Raw genomic sequence first — 23,859 nt, 5'->3', positions numbered from 1 at the left:
CTCCGCCAGGGGGTTAGTTTTGACACTATGACCCAAAATCCTAAAAAAATAAAAAAAATGGAATGATATGACTTTTTCTTTAGGAAAAAGTAGCCAAATAACATTCAAAGAGGCCAGTGAAACCGTTTTTCAAAATCTCGCCCTAACCTCAAATATTGGGAAAATGAGATTAATTAATTAATTAATAAAAATACTTAAATTGTAGGTATCTTAAATTTACTTTGTACGTATTGCCGGTATTTGTCGATGGCGCGAAAGAAAAGCATCCTACACTTTTAGGTAGGCCTTGGAAAATTAAACAAATGAAATACGATGCATTATAAAATAATAACAGCCGTAATTTGTAGATTATTCTGCTGTATTTACATTCCGAAGGTGCAGTTTTTTGAATTTGTAATCTTTTCTAAAATGCTGATTTCTAACCAAGAAGCAATTTAATATGCTAGCGATATATTTTGTGTATTTTCAAAATGCGACCATCGCTGCCCGTATCTTCTATTTGCGTTATCCGAATCGACCACGAACCATCGCCGCCAGCATATTAAATGCTTCTTGGTTAGAAATCGGTATTTTAGAAAAGATTACAAATTCAAAAACTGCACTTTCTGAATGTAAACAGCAGAATAATTTACAAATTACAGCTGTCATTATTTTATAATGCATCGTGTTTCATTTGTTTAATTTTCCAAGGCCTACCTAAAAGTGTAGGGTGCTTTTCCAAACAATCTTTCACGCCATCGACAAATACCGGAAATACGTCAAATAAGATACAATTTAAGCATCTTAATTAATTAATCTTATTTTCCCAATATTTGCGGTTAGGAACGAGATTTTGAAAAACGGTTTTCACTGGCCACTTTGGGTGTTATTTGGCTACTTTTTCATAAAGAAAAGTCATATCATTCCATTTAATTTTTTTAGGATTTTGGATCATATTGTCAAAACTAACCCTCTGGCAGAGAAGGATTCAAACTAAATTAACTATATTTTTGTTACCCAAGGAATGCTCTTTTCAACGATACCAAATTTGTTAAAATCGGTTAAGAAGTTAAAGCAGGTTATCGCAAAAACAATTGAGCGCCCATGCCATCTTTGTTTTTTAAATAACTTAGGTTTTGTTTTTACGAAATAGATAGATAAACTGGTTCTCTTTATGCGAAATTTAAAGAAAATGCATTTTTAAAATTTAAGATGGGAGTTACGCTCTCTGGTGGTCATTTTTAGAACTTGAAAATATTTTCCAGCGGTTCTTCATAACCGATTTACCCAATAATTTTTTTACCCCTAAGTCATACGACGAACGGTTTCCGAGATATGGCCGAGGAACAATCTTATTGGGTGACCCGGTACAGTGTGGTCCAATTTCGATGCGATTAAATGGGTAACTTTCTTATTAGCGCAGATAAACGAAAACGGTTTAAGTACTCGTGTAGTCTTTTTTCATAATTCCATAACCGTTGCCAGAAATAAGCTGCCGTCCTTTGTTTGTTCCCTAGAGAGAAAAATTGAAAAATGGCCGATTCATTCAATTTGCTGTATCTCCTTTATTTTTGAAGCTAAAACAAAACGGATTTAGCATTATTCAGGCACTTTTTAACGTAAAAATCAATGCAGTCAGTCGTTTGTTTCTAGTCTTTTGAGTAACTGCGTTGTAACATTGTAATATTCAGTGTCGCATTTTTATTAGTTGACTGTTCTCGTCTAATTGCTAGGCAATAGGTTTTCATTACCTAAACAACCCAAATTTATTCGGTGAAATACAAACCCCTGGTGCACTTATAAGTGAAAATACGCACTGTTTCCCGATGAAGTGCATTCTTATCGCTACTAAATTATATCAACCTTTTGTGGAAGTAATCAGAGTGCCCATAAATTAAATCGGCTGTCACATAAACGATTTAACAAAGCAAAATTGATAACGAAAGTAAGCGACAAATTGTCGTGCATTTAACAACTCTAGGAAATAATCTTTTAAAGCGAAAAAAACAAACCACTTGGATACAAATCAGTGTTTTGGAGTTGGATTACTAATTAAAACACTCCCGTGTATTTTCTCTTATCGATCTAATTTATTTTTGATATTGACAGAACGAACGTTAAACATAACAATTGAATATCTCATTAATTTTCCCTATTACTTTGATCTGATCAATGACAAATAACATAAATTTGTTGGGACACAACATTCAGCCCCCTATTGAAAACATCCAGGTTTTCAACATTCGTGGAGTAATATCTACATAACTGATTTGAAATACAGAAAACATTGATGAAATTAACTACTACAAATAATGCACAAATATACAACATGGTGATAAGTACAAATTCAAATGAGTAATACTACTAGAGTAACAAACGAGTAACATTAAAACTAATTAATATAAAATGTAAAAATAACAAAGTTGAACTGGACAGACATTTTAGTGATTGTCTATTGGTAATACACATATCTTAGTAATAGGACGTTTCATTACACCACCTTTCGTTTTGATAATAACTACGCGCACTTTTTCATCACTACCACGGTGAATATCTAAGACGCGTCCATATGACCATTGGAGTGGAGGCAGGTTTTCTTCTTTTATGAGCACCATGTCTCCTATTACAATATCTGCTTTGGAGCATTTCCATTTCGTTCGCTGTTGTAAGTGATGTAAATATTCTCGTTGCCAGCGCCTCCAGTAATGTTGCTTGATTTGGTCAACCAATTGCCACCGGGAGAGTGTGTTAATTTTTAATGTCGTAACGTCAGATTCGATGGGAGCAACTAGTATGTCTCCAATTAGGAAGTGACTGGGGGATAAGGCGGTGAGGTCGTGAGGATCGTTACTTATGGGAGTTATAGGTCGGGAATTTATACACGCTTCAATACCCGTTAACACAGTGTACATCTCCTCAAAAGTAAGATTGGCGTTGCCTACAACGCGTTTTAAATTGTGTTTGATTAATTTAATACTAGCTTCCCAAAGTCCTCCATGATGAGGTGCTCTGGGCGGTATAAAATGCCAATTAATATTTTGGGCCGTTACATTCAATTTATTTTTTAATGATTCTGAGCGCATAAGTTTTTGAAACTCACGATCAGCTCCAACAAAGTTCGTGCCATTATCCGAGTAAAAATCAGTTACATGACCTCTGCGAGAGATTAATCGTTTAACTGCTCCCAGAAACGAGTCAGTAGTCATATCTCCAACTAATTCTAGATGCACCGCTTTGGTGGCTAAGCAAATGAATAGCGAAATATAGCCTTTAATTAACCTTTTTCCGCGACCTCTGCCTTCTTTTAACGATAAGGGACCAGCATAGTCCACTCCACAATGAATAAATGGTCTAGCAGCAGAAACGCGGTCAAATGGTAAATTACCCATAATTTGTTCGGATGCGATGGGATTTACTTTATAGCATTTTATGCATTGTCTCAAAACTTTTTTGATTTGATCTCTACCTGCAATAGGCCAATATCTCTGTCTAAGGGAATTTAAAGTAGTTAGTTGTCCTGAATGTAATAATCGAGTATGTTCATCGCGAATCAAAGCCGCTGTTAATTTATGTTTTGGCAAAATAACTTGATGCTTGGTGTCGAATGATAAACTCGAATGACGCAATCGTCCCCCCACTCTTAACAAACCATTTTCGTCTAGGAAGGGATTAAGTGATAAAATTGTACTTTTTGTTGAAATGCTCTTATTATTTTTTAAATTTTGTATCTCAACATGGAAGGCATGATCTTGTAATATACGAATTATGCATATTTCCGCATTTCGTTTTTCTGTAAATGTTAAATTTCCTACTAATTTCGAAGATTTATTATTTACATTATGAACAAATCTCTTACAATATGCAATAATGTGACATAAACGTCTAAATGATGAAATTTTGTCGAAGACTGGTAACATTAACGTCGTGTTGCTTAAAAAACATTTTGTTTGCGTTGACTTTAAATCAGGTATTTCTGATAGTTCATTAGTATTAGGTTGTACTGGAGTTTCATACTTTAACGTCATTAGGAATTGTGGCCCATGCCACCACATATCAAGATTCACCAATTCGCTTGGAAGAGTGCCACGTGAAATTATGTCTGCCGGGTTTTCGTTAGTCGAAACGTGATTCCACATATTAGCATCAGTATTTGTTTGAATAATCGATACGCGGTTTGCAACAAAGGTTTTTAGTTTCGAGGGTTCCATTTTTAACCATGCCAACACAATAGTTGAATCAGAGTAAAGTGATATTTTATTGGGTTTTATATTTACAACTGGGATAATTTTATTCATTAAACGTGTTAGAAGTAGCGCTGCGCATAGTTCAAGCCTAGGGATGCTTATCGTTTTTATAGGCGCAACTTTCGATTTTGAGCATAATAAATGGCTACTTATTAGAGAATTGTTGGAAACGGTTTTAATATAAATGCAGGCGCCGTATGCCCTTTGAGAAGCATCGCAAAACCCATGAATCTCAAATGTTGAGAACCTAGGTGATCCCACTACTCGTCTCGGTATTGAATACGTGGAGATCGTTGGCAAATCTTTGCAAAATTGTTGCCAAATAGTAAAAACGTTCAAGGGTACTGACTCATCCCACCCGATTTGCAATTGCCATAAAGTTTGTAATAATATTTTAATGGTAACAATTATTGGACCCACTAATCCCAAAGGATCATAAATTTTGGAAATATTAGATAATATTGCTCTCTTTGTTACTTTATTATTCGTTACTTGATAATTATTTGAATATTTTAAAATATCTTTCTCGGTATTCCATAAGAGCCCTAAAATTTTGCTTTCACATTGTCTATCGAAATTTACGTCATTACATTCGTTCATTTGGAATTCGGGGATCAACCGTTTATCGTTGGAAGCCCATTTTGCTAAATGGAAGCATCCATTTCTTAATATGCGATCAATTTCGTTTCGTAATTGTAACATTTCTTCGATGGTATCAGCGCCCGTAAGCAAGTCATCAACGTAAAAATCTTCGAGAATTGCTCTTTGAGCGCACGGCATCTCAGTAGCTTCTAAACCTAATTGTTTAAGGCAACGTATCGCGAGGTATGGTGCCGAGGTTGTACCGTACGTGACGGTGTTTAATTGATAGGTTTGCAAAGAATTGTTGCAATCTTCCCGCCATAATATTTGTTGATATTTGCGATCATCGGGGTGTATTTCAATTTGGCGATACATTTTACAAATATCTGCGGATACTACATACTGGTAGGTTCGAAAACGTACTAAAATCAAGAATAATTCTTGTTGAAGAGATGGACCGACGTGCAGTAGGGTGTTCAAGCTTAAACCCGTGTTTGTTTTCGCGCTTCCATCGAACACTACTCGTAACTTAGTTGTTACTTTGTTCTCGTTAACTACTGCATGGTGTGGTAAATAGAACGCAATGTCATTTTTGCACGAATCAATGTTTGATACTAAACTCATATGCCCTAATTTAATGTACTCATTTATAAATTCAGTATATCTAGTTTTTAAGTCATTATGTTTATGAAAACGTTTTTCCAGAGAATAAAATCGTTTTTCTGCGTGAAAATTCGAGGAACCTAATTTTGTAGGATCATTTTTAAAAGGTAATCTGACTACGAATCTACCATCCTTATTACGTGTATATGTATTTAAGAAATGATTCTCGCACTCTAATTCATCGGCTGAATATCGACGTATAGGTTATCATTGATTTCCTCTATCTCCCAAAAACGTTTGATATTATCATTGATCACGTTGAGGTTTAATTGATTTACACTACGATCTGTAATATTATTTGATAAATTGGAAAATGTGGCATTTCCTCCGAATACCCACCCTAAATGAGTTTTTTGCAAGATCGGCTGATTTTGAAGTTTTATTTGTCCCACGCATAAAAGTGTCCAAAAAATCTCTGCTCCGAGTAGTACGTCTATGGGCAACGATTTGTTGAAGTTATTGTCAGCTAATTTGATTCCCGATGGAATATGAAATGAATTTTTATCGAAATCAAAGCTCGGTAAACAGTCTGTAATTTTTGGTATAGCTAAGCAATCCATATTAGCCTTGAATGCGTTATACATCGATTTGATAGTAACATTTACTATTTTATTGGCAGAAGACACGTGCTGATTAATACCTACAATTTTCCAATCGATGTCGTTAGCGGGAAGTTTTAATTTGTTTGCGAGGTTGAGTGTAATGAAATTAGACCGGCTTCCTGCATCTAATAATGCCCTACATTTATGCACTCTGCCGCTAACGTCAAAAATTTCCAAACTCGCGGTCGATAAAAAGGTATAAGCGTCCTAGATCCTTCACTCAACGGTATAAGCCTTTGACGTTAGTGTTTTACTGACATGATTACAACTACTTTCATTAGATGTCGATGGATTATTATTTAATGTAGATGATTCAAATTTTTGATTTCTAACGTGAAAACGTGTATTGTGCTTTCGATGACAATGTTTGCACCCCATTGATCTACAATTAATCGTACCTACTGTGACCTTCGCGCAAGCAATTTGTGCAAAGTTTTAACCGCCTGGCTTCCTGAAGAGCATTTTCCGGGGTCAGTTCGTTAAATTTGTCACATGCAAATATAGAATGCGATTGATTACAATAATGACATTTTTTCGGGTTCGATTCTTGCGGGGGAGCACTGCATTATTTACAGAACGTTGCATAGGCGTATATTTTGGTTTTTGAATAAATTGATTCGAAGTCATTTTACTTCCTTTATCAAATTGTAGCGATTCCAATATGTCACATTTATGTTTTAAAAATTCAAGTAGTTCGCTTAAGGCAGGAATTTCAGAAATAATTTCATCCTCCCACTCACGTGTAGTAAGATAGTCTAATTTATTAACTACTAAATGAATAATTAAAACATCCCAATGATCAGTAGGTAATCCTAAGTTATGTAACACTTTTAAATTTAACGTTAATTTATCTATTAATTGACGAATTGCAGTAAAGTTGTCTTTTGTTACAGTTGGTAATGAAAATAAAGCATTTACGTGCGTCTTAATAATGAGTTTTTTATTATGATAACGTTTCATAAGTAAATCCCATGCAATAGGGTAGTTGTCAGAAGTGATAGGTAAGGATTCTAAGACTTGCGCCGCTTCCTTCTTTAAACATGATTTTAAATAATGCAGTTTCTGGATATTAGACAGATTTTTATCATTGTGGATTAAGCTATTGAAAGTTTCATAGAATGACAACCATTGTTCATAATTACCTTCAAATGATGGCAAATCTATCGCAGGTAATTTAAAAGCACTTTTTGGTTTGAATTCAATAGGATTTTCTTGTAGTTGAGATACGATACTGACCGGTTTTAATTTAATTGTTCTCTCGCTAATGACATGAGCTTATAATACTCATTTTCGAACCTTTCGCTTTCTTGCAAATTCCTAAGTGACTCGTCTTCATTGTCTTTTATAGCATACCAAACATCAATTTCTTGTTGTATACTAGAAAATTCACTCAACAAGCCCTGCAATTTATCATATCTAACCTTTAATTCTGTTAATTTGGCATTATCGTATGAATTCAAAAAAGTAGAAAATCGTGTTAGTTGACTTTTTATACCACCACGTTTAGCAATTAAAACCTTTATGTCTGACATTTTTGAGAATATGTAACGTGAACGAGAAAAAGAATTGTGTACTACAATATAGGATTAGGTAATTATTAATGGATGGAGATTTACGTGAATTGATGGCAAATATATGTCCAGCGACGATTTTTCTTAATCAATGCAATGATTTTGGTTCCATGTTCCGTGGCCAGTACTTGAATAAAACGTAATGTTCTATAGCGTTTCGATGATGCGATTCTTCTTAAAACGAGAGACAGGATGACAATTTCGATGATACGGCAATTCTTCTTAATTGAAGACGTTCAGCAATTGAAACCAACGAGAGACGCGACAACGATTTTTTACTCGAAGGACCATGTTTTGGAGTTGGATTACTAATTAAAACACTCCCGTGTATTTTCTCTTATCGATCTAATTTATTTTTGATATTGACAGAACGAACGTTAAACATAACAATTGAATATCTCATTAATTTTCCCTATTACTTTGATCTGATCAATGACAAATAACATAAATTTGTTGGGACACAACACATATCTTTCATCTTTTGGAGGTAAAGGTATTACCCAAAAGACTAATCTAATCCTGAAGCGTTGCATTAGTAATCCATTAGCCACAGAATATAATTTTTGTGGCAAGAGAGCAGGAAAACACCCTTTTTTTGAATTGAACTTGAAAAATGCTATTGTTGGTATGTTTTATAACTAAAAGCATAATTGATTACTAATGGGTTTTACTTACAGCTACAGTGAGACGATCTACAGATTGTACCGAGAGGGAAATTGAAGATATAATTAAGTGCTGGTTAAAACACGCTCCGCAGCGCCAAAAGTTACAAAATTTAAAAAATAATGCCTAAGCATTCTGTTTCGAAGAGGCAAATGTATCGCAGAGTGGCAACAGCTGTCCAACACACATTATTAGATCTTTCAATAGTTTTCCAAGCTGTTCTTTTGAAATTAATTATGGTTCCAATAATAACTCTGACGAAAATTCTGATTCTGATTCAATCTCTGATTCCGAAAATGTAAATTCTGATTCTGAAGGTAAGAGCCATGTATTTAATGACAATGTTAATATATAAAAATACTAGGAAAAATCAGAAACTCCCAAACATAATGCACTTGCCAATAGTTTAAGAGAATGGGGATTAAAATTTAAAGTTTCACATTCGGCATTCACAGATCTATTGCATATATTACATGATTCCCATCCCTACTTACCACTTGATTGTAGAACTTTGTTAAATACACCATCAAGTTGCGCTACAAAACAACTGGATAGTGGAGAAATGGTTTATCTGGGTATATCTCCTAATTTACAAAGAATTCTGTCTCCTCTTATTTCTACATCACCAAACTTGATTAATATTAAATTAGCGTTCAATGTTGACGGCCTGCCACTATTTAAAAGTTCCAATGTAAATATTTGGCCAATATTATGTCAGATTAAATCTATTACCGTAGAACCCTTTGTTGTTGCCATATTTAGTGGCTCTGGGAAGCCTGTGCCATTAAGTACATATCTGGAAGACTTTGTTGAAGAGTTGAAGGTTTTAATACATAATGGTATAGAGATAAATGGAATTACAATATCAATTTCAATTTATGCTTTTGTATGTGATGCTCCAGCACGATCTTATTTAAAAGGAATTAAATCTCACAGTGGTTATTCATCATGCGAGAGATGTATTGAAACTGGAGATTATTTGAATGGGAGAGTAATATTTAAAAAAGTTCATAGTACAAAGAGAACAGACCATACATTTACTTTACAGTCAGATGAATCTCACCACTTATATGACTCTCCACTGGTACAAGTGCCTGGTTTAGGACTGGTGTCGCATTTTGCTATAGATTACATGCATAATGTTTGCCTGGGAATTATGAGGAAACTCTTAAACATTTGGATATCGGGTGCACTACATGTCAGATTAGGAAATCAAATTGTAAAAAAAATTTCAGATGATATTTTGTTGTTGAGTGATTATATCCCATTAGAATTCAATAGGAAAGGACGATCATTGCAAGATTTGCAGAGATGGAAAGCAACAGAGTTCAGAACATTTCTGTTATATGTATCACCTATTGTTTTAAGAGATAAACTTGATGTTGCCATGTACGAACATTTTATGCTTTTCCATGTTGGAATTACCATTTTAGTATCTTCAAGTCATATAAACAATATTGGTGCCAATCGCGCTGGCATATATTTAAATGAATTTGCCAATCATAGTCCTAATATATATGGTTGGGAGTTTCTGATTTATAATGTCCATATGCTTTGTCATTTACATGAAGATTGTAGTAAATATGGCCCACTAGATGAATTTTCGGCTTTCCCTTATGAAAATTTTTTAGGAAAACTTAAATACTTCGTAAAATCGCCTAAAAAACCATTGCAACAATTATGTCGTAGGATACAAGAATTGCAGTTTCTTTCAAATTCTTTTAAGAACAATGATCAGGTAGTGCCTACATTAGAACATATTGGAATCCTTCCTATAATATATAGAGGTAGAATAGATATAAAGCATTTTAAAAAAGTTGTATATAATAAGTGTACTTTTATTATTTACCCAGTTTCTTCTTATAACTCATACTGCATTACTAAAAAAAAAGGTATTTGAAATACATAATATCATTAAAGATGGTAACATATACCTTGTAGGCAAATCATTTTCACATTATGAATCATTTTTTGACTATCCTTTATCATCTGAAGATCTGTGCATTTATGCTGTATCTAACCTTTCGCCTTCTCTTGAAGTTGTGTGTATTAAAGATGTAGTTGCTAAGTGTATTTTGTTTCCATTTTTAAAGAAACCTGATTTTTTTATATCTTATCCAATTATTCATAGTATACAGTAATCGTTTTTTTTCAATATTAGATTTTACTAAAGTAGTTTGTACTTTTAGCGTATAAATAGAAAAATAAAGTTATTTAGTACATTTATTGTTTAATTTTGTCATATTCCCAGAAAAATTAACCAATTCCCTACTTTTTATTTTGGGCTATTGACCCCATAAAATGCCGTCATTCTAACGTACATTGAATGTCGTCGTTTTAACGTACATATAATGACGTAAAGGGTCTATGACATAATGACGTCATATTTAGGTATAAATAAACTATATAAATGACGTTAAAATAACCTTTGGAGTGGCGGAAATATGACGTTATTGTGACGGCACTCTGCTCACTGGGAACAGAGTATTTTTTTCTATTTTTTTTGTAATGCGGTAAAAAAGATATACCCAACATGACTGTTTCTGAAGTTAAACATAAAATTGTCTATCATGCTAACTTTGAGAGTAGACTTAGATTTGGCATTACGTTTTGGGGACAAGGCGTTGATCACAATAAGGTTTTTAAGATACAAAAAAATGTCATTAGAACGATGTACAGGTTGAAATATCGTGAATCGTATAGGGGAGTGTTCAGAAATCATGGGGGTTTACAGTATAGTTGAATTCCGCAGTTCTAATTTAATAAGCGTGTACCTGAAACCATAAAACCTTTTTTTGGACAGTAAAAGTTTATTTAAAGAGGCTGATTAGCAAAAAAATAATGAACATGTGCGGTTTTAAAGGTTTATTCAAAACGATATGATTATGGCGGGCTCTGTGACGTAATAAGCCCGACCAATCAGCTCCTAGAACCATTCAGATGACATAACGACTTGGCAATATTGCAGGAGAATGGCATTTATAACTTGCGTCATCTGTCACAGGCACTTGTCACTTTCGTGCTAGATGCAGTTAAACATCCCTCTCAAAACGTCAAATGTGACAAACGTCATACCCTCGCGTAAGGTTGCCAGCTCACTTCTACGTGATTGGTTGTAGGTTTATGACGTATTTAGACTGAAGCGTTTCAAATTCGGACTAAAAACACAGCTTTTCAATAATTTATTTTGGGTTTATTTTACTCGCAAATAAAAATTGAGGACACACGGGTCTTTTTATTTTTAATGTACTTTGTGGATCAGAAATAAAAAATGAAGGCGGGATGACCCCATTCTAACTTCATTCGGACTCTACATCTACGAAATCTGCTTGTTTATATTCAAAAATAAAAATATCTTCAATTTAAACAAAATAAGTCACAATTACGATACTCGTAAAAATGCGGCATTATATAACTATCCAGGGCATAAATTGTCAATGACTGAAAAAGGGTGCTACTACGCGTGCATTAAAATGTTCAACAAACTTCCTCTTGACATTCGAAATGTGAAAAACGTAAAACAATTCAAACAATTGGTGCACCACCTAGTGAGAAACTATTTCGTGAAACTCGCTCCATGACGTCCACCTTTTCAACGATGGTAAACTTTGGGATGCTTGATATTCTTAGAAGAATTAATCGAATACAGTGTATTAACGAAATTAGTACAGATTTAGGTATTTAATGTCTAATATTTCTCTGTATTAAATTAGCAATTGCAGGTTCACAATTTCGATTTCCAAGAGAGGAGCATATTAAGCTTGGAACTGGTTATTACGATCAAAACAAGGAAATGCCTACAGAATTTGTAATAAATCATATTCTGTTCGCGGCGCAAAAAGACGCCGTGAAATGTTGGGCTGATTTAGGAATTGCTGACCAGCATATAAACGACTATTGTAAGGTTTTCGAAGTTAGCAGTATTAAAAATGCCAATAAAGAAGTCTATTCTCAAGTCCTAAGGCTACAAAAAGAAACCGAAAATGTGATAGAAGATGATGCACTTTCCGATAGCGAGTATAATCAAAATATGATCAAAGATGCCACTATACTAAATTCCAGGTTGACGTCTTTTAAATCATTGCACACCCTAGATTTAAAAGATTATTCAAGATCTAAAAATGATACACAGTCCTTTCTTGCATTAAACATAAATGGAAAAGTTATGAAGGTGCGTAAATCATCTTTGATATGGTATTTTTTTGACAAAAATGGACAGCTCAGTAGTGACAGGCAGAGTTGGACTGGGTCACTGGGTCAACTGGGTCACTAAATTAAACTGGGTCACTGAGTCGCTGGGTCACGTCATACTCTTTTCAGTTAGACCCAGTGACCCAGTTTGACCCAATTTCACCCGGGGACCCAATTCGACCCAATCACCTAGTTTGATCGACTAACGCAGTTAACTCAGTGCCCTCGGTTCAAGTGTACAGATTATGAAATAAATGCTTAATGCTGGTTTGTTGAAAATAATACTCGATTGCTTGACAACTGCCATTTCTGTGATGTTTGCTTTAATACTGCCGTAAAAAACTTTCCATGTCCCGAATTGTATTAGAATAATGTTATTTCTTTGCTTCAGGGCTTACCAGTTTGCTTACAGGTGTTCATTCACATTTAATTTTTTTCTACTAGTTAGCTTAATCCAAATAAATCTTTTCTCTAAATACTTTCATTGACTACTTGACTACAAACTATAAACAAATGCATTTGATTTTTTTAGGTATTAGTTCTCTTGAATGAAATTGGGCTACGTGCTTGTTGCCGAATATTATTAGGAAGTTTTTTTTTTAAATTAAAAGTTACTTGAAATTGTTTTGGATGATACCTAACAATAATTTAATTACTGGGCCACAGGGTCAAGACGGGTCACTGAGTAAAGCTGGGTCAAGATGGGTCACTGGGTCACCGGGTCAAACTGGGTCACCGGGTCAAGCTGGGTCACTGGGTCAAACTGGGTCAAGTTGGGTCACCGGATCAGGCTGGATCAAGCTGGGTCACCGGGTCAAGCTGGGTCACCGGGTCAGTAAACTAACTGGGTCACTCTATGCTTGACCCAGTCCAACTCTGGTGACAGGCTTCTTCGTGTTCGGGGTCAGACTGAATTGAAAAGAAATTGTTTAAAAAATAATTTAAAAAACAGATCCAAAATTGTTGAAAAGCGAACTAAAGCTCATGGGAAAAAACAAAACACGAATAGTGAGCCAGATGAAGTATCTGACAATCATTCTAAAACTAGCTCGTCATCCAACGAAGACTGGATAGAAAGTGGAGATAGTCTGGATGATGTAGATGTAGGAGATAGTGGGGAAATGACGGAGCTCTACTCAATTGATGACCTAAAATCAGGGAACTTTGTGCTTGTGGAGTTTACAGCAACTAAATTACCAGGCAGGCGAGCTACTTGCACGAAGTATAAATATGTTGCCGCAGTAACACAAATAATTAATAGCGACGAAGTAGAGGTTTATTGTCTACAGAGTCAAGAAGATGCAAAAACATTCCAATATATATATAGACAATGACATATCTGTGGTGGAACGTAAAAACATAGTTGGAAAATTACCTGACCCCGAGGGGTTAACCACTGTGCGCAATACTGTCACAAATTCTGTCGCAATCCCCCGAAATCGCGGAAATCGCTATGGAAATCGCAAAATCGCGTGGAAATCTTGTGAAATCGCGTGAAATCGACCGGCAATCTTGCGAAATCCCGCGAAATCCGTTAATTTTTGGAAATCGGAGCCTCACAGATAACCTTGAGTTTCAAGTTTCAACCAATCATAGCGTTCCAAAAATTTCCCGCGTGATTTTCAGCGCAATGCGTAACGGAAGTGTTAACTTTCTGCAGCATAAACAAAATACTTATTATATTTCAGCCTTGTCTCGTAAATAAGTAGAATAGGTAGTATCTCCGACGGCATCGAGTCTCACACAAATTCAAAGCAAATAAAACCCCCGCCCGGCCCTGCATACCTAATCCATCCTCTGAGGTTCCCCCGCATCGCATACCTTCAGTCTTCGTTTGTGTGTCGAGTCGACCGCTACGTACCACTCCGCTTTCAACCGTGTTGTTCATTAGATAAATAGGTTAATATGCCTAAGCACAGCCGTAAACGGCAACATTCTCGTAGTCGATCTAGAGAACGGGAAAATCGGCGTTTAGGAAAACGATTGGCCGAAATGCAGAGACAATTAGATGAAATTAGTAGTCGGGAAAAATGGCAACGTTTGGAGAGTATGGAGAGCTCTAGAGACGATGTTGCCGGAGAAGCGAGTGCATATTTTTCACCGTATGATAGTGATTTGTCGCCTCGCCACTCTGTTCGTGAAACAGTTAGGGTGGATGTCCACCAGTTAAACAGTAAGTACCAAATTGTACGTTTTTGGTGACGTACATTTTAAAGTGTATGTTTTTGGCAACATACATACTTGTTGTTTTTGGGGACAACATAATATTTTGAGTATGTTTTTGGTAACATACTTACCTACATTAATTTGTTGTTTTTGGTGACAACATACTTTAATGTTCAAAGTACCTATGTTTTTGGTAACATAAGTACATATATATATTTGTTGGTTTTTGGTGGCCTTTGTTTATTTTTAGTGAAAAAATAAACTTAATTTTGAAATTATGTTTTTGGCAACATATTTTTTGTACAACCTGCATGTATTTGTTGTTCGAGACATGATATTATGTGTTTTTGATAACACTTTAATATGCTTATTGTTCTGATTCTGTTTTAATACAAATTAGAAATTAACATGTCTCTTTTATTGCTTCAGATGATTCTGAACAGCAAGAAAATAATCCTCAGCCCCCGATCGTGCAATCAGAGGAAGCAAAAGGAAAATCTTTGAGTTCTGAGGTTTTGCAGATACTTGGCGATGAGCCAATAATTAAGACCGTCTTAGGACCTCCAATTTATGAGGCAGTAGTCCCTCGCTGGAGTAATATTTTACAGAATGGTTTAAGTGAGGAGAATATTCAAGTTCTTCTCCAAAAACATATAATACCCGAAAATTTTAAGTCTCTGGAGGTACCTCAGTTAAATCCCGAGGTTAAGGCAGCCTTAACTGCTCAAATACTTCGCAGAGATGAGCGCCTGGTGCGAAAACAGCAGTTTGTGACTGCAAGCATATCAGCAATTTCCCAAGCCTTAACTTTGATGCTAGCTGAAGAAGGGGGGGGCAACAACGTATATATGCAATACCTAAGTAATGCTGGCCGCCTATTGTGTCATTTACACCGTCTTGACACCATGACACGCAAAGATCTTATTTCTATAAATTTGAATAAGGATCTAAAAGATACGCTCTCTGCTGCGCCTACTGATAATTTTTTGTTTGGTCAAGCATTGGAAGAACGAGTAAAGGCTGCAAAAAACCTGGAAAAGTCAAGCGAGGAACTTAAGCAGGTTAAGCCGGAAACTGCTAAGAAACCTGTCAGTCGCACTCATTTAAACTCCAGGGGTCCAGCTCAGTTGCAGGGGAGCACCCGAGCTGGACAATATTACAAGAGACCTCATCCCTACCAACGCCAACAGCAGAAGAACCATCCAGATCAACGGACGGGAAGGAAGCCGAGGGAACTGCCCAAAACACAGATAGAGAGGTTCCGTCGACGTCGACGGTAAAGCAAGGGGTTAGTAGTGTATATGCCGGTAGATTAAAATATTTTGTAAATAAGTGGCATGAAATTACTAATGACAAATTTATTTTATCATATATTCAAGGTTATAGGTTGCCTTTTATTAAAAAGCCTATTCAAAAATATGGTTTTGTAAAAAATGGTAAATGGTCTGGTTCGGAAAAAAGTTCCATTAATTCGTCTATTGAAGACCTTTTAAAAATTGGAGCTATTAGTAAAGTAACACCATGTAAAAATCAGTATGCTTCAAAAATATTTTTAGTTCCGAAACCAGATGGAAGTCATAGGTTAATCTTAAATCTAAAATCTTTAAACAAATTTTTAAAAACTACACATTTTAAAATGGAGGATCATAAAACTGTGACTAAACTTATTCAAAAAGGCTCTTTTATGGCAACATTAGACCTTAAGGACGCCTACCATTTAATTCCAATTTTTAAACAACATAAAAAATATTTAAGATTTTATTTCAATAGTCAGCTCTATGAATATAATTGTCTACCTTTTGGTTTAAACTCTGCTCCCTTAGTATTCACCAAGATCATGAAACCAATACTAGCCTATTTAAGGAGCAGAAATCACACATGTGTACTATTTTTGGACGATTTTTTGCTATTTGGTAATTCCCAAAAGGAGTGCCATAATAATATCATGTCGACTATCAAATTATTACAAAACTTGGGTTTTATTGTTAATTACAAAAAAAGTGTATTATGTCCCTCAACTTGTGTTCGATATTTAGGATTTTTATATAATTCTACAACAATGACTGTTTCGCTACCTGAGGAAAAAATTTTTAAAGTTTTAAAATTGCTAAGAAAATTTTCAAATTCTCGAAATTGTCGAATAAGGGAATTTGCTAGATTTCTTGGTACTCTTTGTTCCATTTGTCCTGCAGTTAAATATGGTTGGGTTTATACCAAACTTTTTGAGCGTGAAAAATTCTTAGCTTTAAAAAAATCTGCAGGCAATTTTAATGCAAAAATGGAAATATCCTCTATACTCAAAGAAGATTTTAAATGGTGGCTAACAAATTTATCTACAGCTAATAATTCGATTAAAAAAGATTCTTATTGTATGGAAGTTTTTTCTGATGCTTCGAATACTGGTTGGGGAGGATATTGTAATGGGGAAAGAATACATGGTTTTTGGACCGAAAGTGAAAAAACTTATCATATAAATTATTTGGAGCTAAAAGCGGTTTATTTGGTTTTAAAACATTTTGCTAAAAATGCTTCAGATTGCAATATATTATTCCGAGTTGACAATACAACTGCCATGGCTTATATTAATAAGATGGGAAGTGTACAGCACCAATCCCTAAATAAATTATCTCGTATTATTTGGCAATGGTGCGAGGGTAAAAATATCTATTTATATGCCAGTTATATAAAGTCTAAAGACAATTTTGAAGCAGATGCACAATCCAGACTTAAATTATCCAAAGAAACCGAATGGGAAATAAGCAACTTGGTGTTTAAAGATATAATATCCACTTTTGGGAAACCAGAAGTTGATCTCTTTGCTTCAAAAATGAATGCTAAATGCAAGAAGTTTGTATCATGGTTGGGAGATTCAGAATGCATAGCAGTGGACGCTTTTACGATAAAATGGAACAAGTTTTTCTTTTATGCTTTTCCGCCATTTTCTGTTATTCTTCGTGCTTTGCAAAAAATAAAAGGGGAAAAAGCTAGAGGAATTGTCGTTGTGCCCTTCTGGACATCCCAGCCATGGTACCCACTTTTTACATCATTATTAGAATCAACACCTTTAGTTTTCGAGGCTAACGAACGTTTACTCTCTTTTAGGAACGTGCCTCATCCACTTTGGCGAAAAATTTCCCTGGTGGCAGGAGTGTTATCCTCCAAGCCCTGAGAGCTGGTTCAGTACCTGAAGAAGCTCTAGAAATTTGCTTAGCCTCCATTACTACCTCTACAATTCAACAATATAATTCAGGTCTTAAACTGTGGTGGCAATTTAGAAAATCTCGAAACATGAATGTTTATTCAGCCTCTGTCCCAGATATTTTAAAATTTTTTACTACTCAATTTAAAAAGGGAGCTACTCATACGTCTTTAAATTCATTTAGAGCAGCTCTTACTCAAATTTTGGGGCCAGAATTAACTTCTGATTTTAGAATTAAGAGATTTTTTAAAGGGGTCCATAGTCTAAGACCTACTGCTCCCAGATACAATTACACATGGGACCCCTCTATTGTTTTGACATATGTTAAATCTATGTCTAATGAAACATTAAGCCTTCAAGACCTCACATATAAATTAGCAATCCTTATTGCCTTGGCTACTGGTCAAAGAGTACAGACTTTAGCCAACATAGAAGTTGAAAATATTATTATAAATGAAAACAGAGTTGAGGTTAAAATACCTAAAAAACTTAAAACTTCAACCAAAGGTCGCATTCAACCTACTCTTCTTTTGCCTTTCTTTAATCAAGATAAGAAAATTTGTCCAGCTAGAACCTTAATTGAGTATTTAAATAAAACCAAAAATTTAAGACAGACGTCAAAAAATCTTTTTATCACCTTTAAGAAACCTCATAAAGATGTCACTTCTCAAACAATTTCTAGATGGTTAAAGGTGATTCTAAGGAAGAGTGGGTTGGATACGAACCAATTTACAGCTCATAGTACTCGCCATGCTGCGACATCCGCAGCTGCGCGAAAGGGAGTACCTTATGACTCTATTCGACTTGCAGCTGGCTGGTCGGAGAAATCCTCTGTTTTTGCCAATCATTATAACAGACCTTTGCTTCAAAAAGACAATTTTGCAACGACTGTTCTTAGTTGTTAGTATTATGATGAGTTTTTATCTTTAAGTTTCTTGTTTCTAATGCTAGTATAGGAAAATATTTTCCAGATTTGTTATTTATCATATTAAATAGGTACATTTTTATTAAGATATAAGTTATCTTGAAAAATAAATGTATAACCATATTATGTTGTTGCCATCCTTAGAATTAATGTTTATGTACATATCAATTCTAAGTGTGTGCCTAATATTATTCTGTTCGGTATGTTTAATTATTATTAATATAACATGTTTCCAATGAAAATTGTTGCAACTTGCTTTAAATAGCTACCTATTCTACTTATTTACGAGACAAGGCTGAAATATAATTAACAGATCAAACGAACTTACCTAAGTGAAGTTCGATCTGGATTATATGAAGCCTTGTCGAAGTAAATAAGTCCCTTCCCTACCCTATTATTTATTTCCCTTGGTTGCAACAATGTAGCTTTGAAGAAGACTGAAGGTATGCGATGCGGGGGAACCTCAGAGGATGGATTAGGTATGCAGGGCCGGGCGGGGTTTTTATTTGCTTTGAATTTGTGTGAGACTCGATGCCATCGGAGATACTACCTATTCTACTTATTTACTTCGACAAGGCTTCATATAATCCAGATCGAACTTCACTTAGGTAAGTTCGTTTGATCTGTTAATTATGAGTGCAGTCTGAAGTGTATTGTTGTCTCGACTGTTGTGTTATTTTGATTTCTCGGCGAGTTTCTCAGATCTTAAGGTAAGTAAAATAACTGTTTTTCTTTTGGTTATTGTGAGAAAACGCTTGACTTAAATTCCTTTGCATATTTCTAAGAATATTTCGTCCTTTACTTCGTAAAAGAATCACGAAACTAATAGCGAGGAGAAAACTTACAGAGTATCTTCAAATTACAGCTCGTGTTTTTGGGATACGATTCACGCGTTAAAACAACAATAATACAAAATTAGATTGATACTTTTTTTGAGACTTTTTCGCGTGCGTTGAAGGATATTGACTGAATTATTAATAAAAACAAAATTTTAAATTTAACTCCGATTTATCACCAATAAATTATAATGGCAAAGCGCATCTTCTTTTACATTAGAGTTTCGTTTCACATTCGCTTGTTTTTCGTTTTTATTTACAATTAATGAAATAAATACGGTCGCAAAATTTCCAATTGTAGTTATTTTGTATTTTGTAAGACACAAGCTTTGAAAAAAACGCAAATGCTGATGCAGAAACTTTTGTGTTCGTTTTAACCTTCTTTCGCGGTCTTGTTAATTTAAGGATCATAGAAGCGTCAGTTTTGTGAGAATCGTATTTCGAATTCGGCTATAAAAATGGGTATTTGCGATTCAATTATTGACCCAAAATTTCAAAACGATTACTTAAACAAGAAACATGGCGGCATGCTCCCTGTTTTTATTTTTACCTGGTATATTGGTTTTCTCTGTTAATATTTAATCTTTTCAATGTGACAAACATATAATTTTTTAGGTTGGTAGAAAATGCAGCGAGTAAATGAAAGCAAGAATAAAATTTTGGATATCCTAAAAGAATTTGATATAGATACCAATTTTCCAGCATACCTTATTGATCTCCTTGCATACACCGGATATTCTAATCATAAAGCTCTCAGTTTATTAGACGACGAAGACATCGTAAAACTTGAAGATTTTGCAAGAAAAACTTTACCCTTGTTACTTACAGAAGAGGAAAAAATAAGTTTTTTTGGAATATTTATTAGAAATCTTCCTGTGTTTTGCATCGTGGATGGAGACAAAAAACTACTACAATTTTTGAGAACAAAATGTAAAGAATTTGAAGAAAATAAGCGTAAAAGACTGAATACTAACGATAGAATAAATAATCGCCAAACAAAAAAAAAAAGAATATCTGAGACACCAGGTACATCTCAAGCTACATCCCGAGGTACATCCCTTTCTAGTACGGCTTCTGATAATGACTGCGCTTTATCTTCTGAAGAAAATAACTCGGAAAATAATGAAAGGATCCGAGAGCACATAAAATTGGTTGTTCGCTCCTATCAAGAAAAATTCTTGAAAAGCATAGGAGCAGAAGAAAGTTCTTGTCTTCAGGAACAAGCAACTAACGATATCATTGTTGAAGTCAAGGATGACGTGGCGTTTATTCAATGTAGTCGATGTGATTTTAGGTCAAAAGCATACTGCGAAATAGATAAGAAGAGAAATAAAAAAAAGTGGGTCCTTTCAAACGTCAATAGGCACTTTAAAACTCATTTTAAATTACCCTCCGAAAAATCTACAGTTAAAAAAAAATAAACTCGAATATAAGAAAATATTTTTTACCGTCTAATTCATCCTTGCCACCAGAATGCCCAAATTCACGCCCATTAACAAACAGAGAAATAGACTTATCAGAAGAACAATCTCCAGAAACTATGCAGGAAATCTCGCAGGAAATAGACTTTTCTGAACAGAACTTGGAACAGGACATAAATCAGGATATTTGTAATTCTGTAATTTCAATAGATGACAGCAGAGGTGAAACCGAGGGTAAAACGGTGTGTAACTTGAATATTTCGCCGGCTGAAAACACGCCTAAAAGTCGTTCAAGAACGGAAAAAAAAATTTCCTACCAAAAATTAAATTTTGATTCTAGTCAGACTAAAATCACCGACTTTTATAAAATTTGTGAAGAAATAAAAAGTCAAATACTTAAAAACGCAACGCTAAATAAAGCTTTTTCAACATCAGCAAACATGTTTTGTGAAAATAGACAACCAGAAATGTTAAATAATGAGTGTCAAAAACTTGGCCCAGAATCGTTTTTTGAAATGCTTATAAGAGCCGTAAATAAAAATTCTTCAGAAAGCTCTTCTGCTAATCGGTACCCAGATGAACTAAAAAATCTGTGCCTTTATTTGTTTTTAACTTCAGGGCGTCTTGCATATGAGACTCTGGTAGCTAATATTCCAAACGGACTTCCTTCTGTTTCAACTTTAAGTAGAAGCTTGTCAAAAAATTATGAAAAATGTGGAGAAGGAGAATTAGCATTTGGTCAGTTAAAAGAATTCTTAGAAAAAAGAAATTACCCTCTTCGGATTTTTATTTCAGAAGATCAAACGGCTATTGTGAGGCGACCGCGTTATGATCAGTCAACCAACCAGTTAGTAGGCTATGTTCTTACTAATTTGGAACACACTGGTTTTCCGAAGACGAATCAAAACTTAATAAATTCAGTCTCTAATATTAAAAATATTATAGAAAATAGCGATCTTGCAAAAAATGCCTATGTTTTTATGGCTCAGCCTTTACAAGATGGGGCTGCCGCATTTTGCTTGACTTTGTTTGGGAGTAATAACACATTTACACATGAAGATGTATTATTAAGATGGAAATATATACAACAAGAAACCACAAATTACAATATTGTAGTCGATGGAATTTCTTCTGATGGGGATTCTCGTTGCTTAAAAGCCATGAAAATAATAGCCGGACTTCCTGCTTTCTCCAAACAAGAGACACCGTATTCACCATACTTTCAGGTAATTTTTTTATTTCTCTGGAATTAAACAAAGAAAGAACCGAGGAAAGAACTAAGTAGATTATAAAAATTGTTTTTTTTTGGATTATTTAAATACAAATATATTTCCGGTTTTTTCTAATGTTCATAAAAGTAAATTTATTTACCCTTTCAGGCAAATTTTGACATAAATAATCTAGTGCCAATTCAAGACACAGTACATATTGCCACTAAAATGAAGAACAGATTATTGAATGAAAAAATTGTGTTGGAAATGGGAAATTACGAAGTGTCGAAGGATCATCTAACCGATTTGATTAACACTGTTTCCAAAGACAAACATTTATTATGCCTTAGTTATCTGGATAGTAAGTAACATTACTGCTTTTTTTATACAGGGTGTAATTACTAAAAGTAAATACCCAGTTTCTTTCAGTCCTTTGTGAAAATTTGCTTAGCTTTTATTTTTCGTTGTTAGGTTCGGATAAAATGAATTTTGAAGCCATCGACAAATTGTCGTCCACTCGTGTGATCAGCTTACTAACCAGTGATGTATGTAAAGCTACCCGTCAGTTGCTTGTTCTCACTCGATACATTTTGGATTCATACTTGGATAAGTCATTATCAATAGAGGAAAGAGTTTACTTAATTTGGTATGTAACGCTCTTTTTACGTCTATGGAGAGCTTGGATTAAAGAACAAAGCAACTACACCTTGGCAAAAAATTGGCTCACTCTGAATACATATACTTGCATAGAATTAAATGCACATGGTTATATGATCCTCATTGAAAAGTTTAGAAGCAATCCTGAATTTGTGTTACCATGGATTTATAGCAGCCAACCGTGTGAAAAATTCTTTAGGCAGACGAGGTCGATGACATCAACTTGGTCAACTGTCGTAAATTTTGACATGCTGGATTTGTTAAGAAGAAGACACAGAATTCAAGCTATAAATAGTATAATAAACGATTCAGGTAAAGTAAATAAAGAAGCTTATTGGATATTGTATAGCATTACATAATAGTAAGAAAAGAAAAAGACATATTAAGTACAGCTTACCTTAGTTTCGAGCTTAGTTTATTAATTTTTTTACTAAGCATGAAATTGTGTCTAATGCAATAAATGTAACAGAAAATCTCTACTACTTAGCAGTACTGTGGAACTCACTATTAGATGCGACAAAATTTCATTAAATTTATGTAAGTGGTGGGTACTAGAGATGACTTTTAAAATTATACTGAAGAAATTTAGGCCTAAAACAGTATTTGTGGTAACAACTAATTATTGCACTGACTCGATTTGCTTAGCTTTAAATCAGCCATTAATCAATAATTTAATTGTTGCTTAAGGGTCAAGTGGGGGAATTTTGTGAACAAGGGGGAATTGTAAACACCATTGGCAACTCTGTTAAACCACATTATTTTTATGTGCTATTGACAACACTGGTACTCCTGTAATGTCTGCTGCCCATTGGTGCATTTGCGGCTATGTTCAGTCTCTTTGTACGCCATTCATAGTGTAGTTTACAAACCACCTGTTCGCAAAGTGAATTTCGGTTTTACGTTGATTTAACAAAAGTGTTGTGTCTTTGAACTCATTCATTGGTAAGTA

General features: G+C 34.6%; 2 protein-coding genes across 2 annotated transcripts in view; both read left to right on the top strand.

Moving 5' to 3' along the window:
* Positions 1 to 6,683: 6,683 nt before the first annotated feature.
* Positions 6,684 to 10,322, top strand: LOC116172972. The gene is made up of 2 exons (XM_031490255.1): positions 6,684 to 8,266; positions 8,319 to 10,322. Exon 2 carries the CDS (start codon positions 8,867 to 8,869, stop codon positions 10,202 to 10,204), a length of 1,338 nt encoding a protein of 445 aa, XP_031346115.1. The 5' UTR covers positions 6,684 to 8,266; positions 8,319 to 8,866; the 3' UTR covers positions 10,205 to 10,322.
* Positions 10,323 to 21,884: 11,562 nt separating this feature from the next.
* Positions 21,885 to 23,859, top strand: part of LOC116174616 — a 3,340-nt gene continuing 1,365 nt past the window's right edge. The window contains exons 1-3 of the mRNA XM_031492556.1: positions 21,885 to 22,268; positions 22,422 to 22,614; positions 22,725 to 22,798. Coding sequence (XP_031348416.1) covers positions 22,023 to 22,268; positions 22,422 to 22,614; positions 22,725 to 22,798 — 513 coding nt within the window. The 5' untranslated portion in view covers positions 21,885 to 22,022. The remainder of the gene's footprint in view (positions 22,269 to 22,421; positions 22,615 to 22,724; positions 22,799 to 23,859) is intronic.

The sequence above is a fragment of the Photinus pyralis genome, unplaced genomic scaffold, assembly GCF_008802855.1.
Source record: "Photinus pyralis isolate 1611_PpyrPB1 unplaced genomic scaffold, Ppyr1.3 Ppyr1.4_LG6, whole genome shotgun sequence".
Taxonomy (NCBI): Eukaryota; Metazoa; Arthropoda; class Insecta; order Coleoptera; family Lampyridae; genus Photinus; species Photinus pyralis.
Note: the sequence above shows the minus strand (reverse complement) of the source record. Positions and strands in the feature narration are given on the sequence as shown.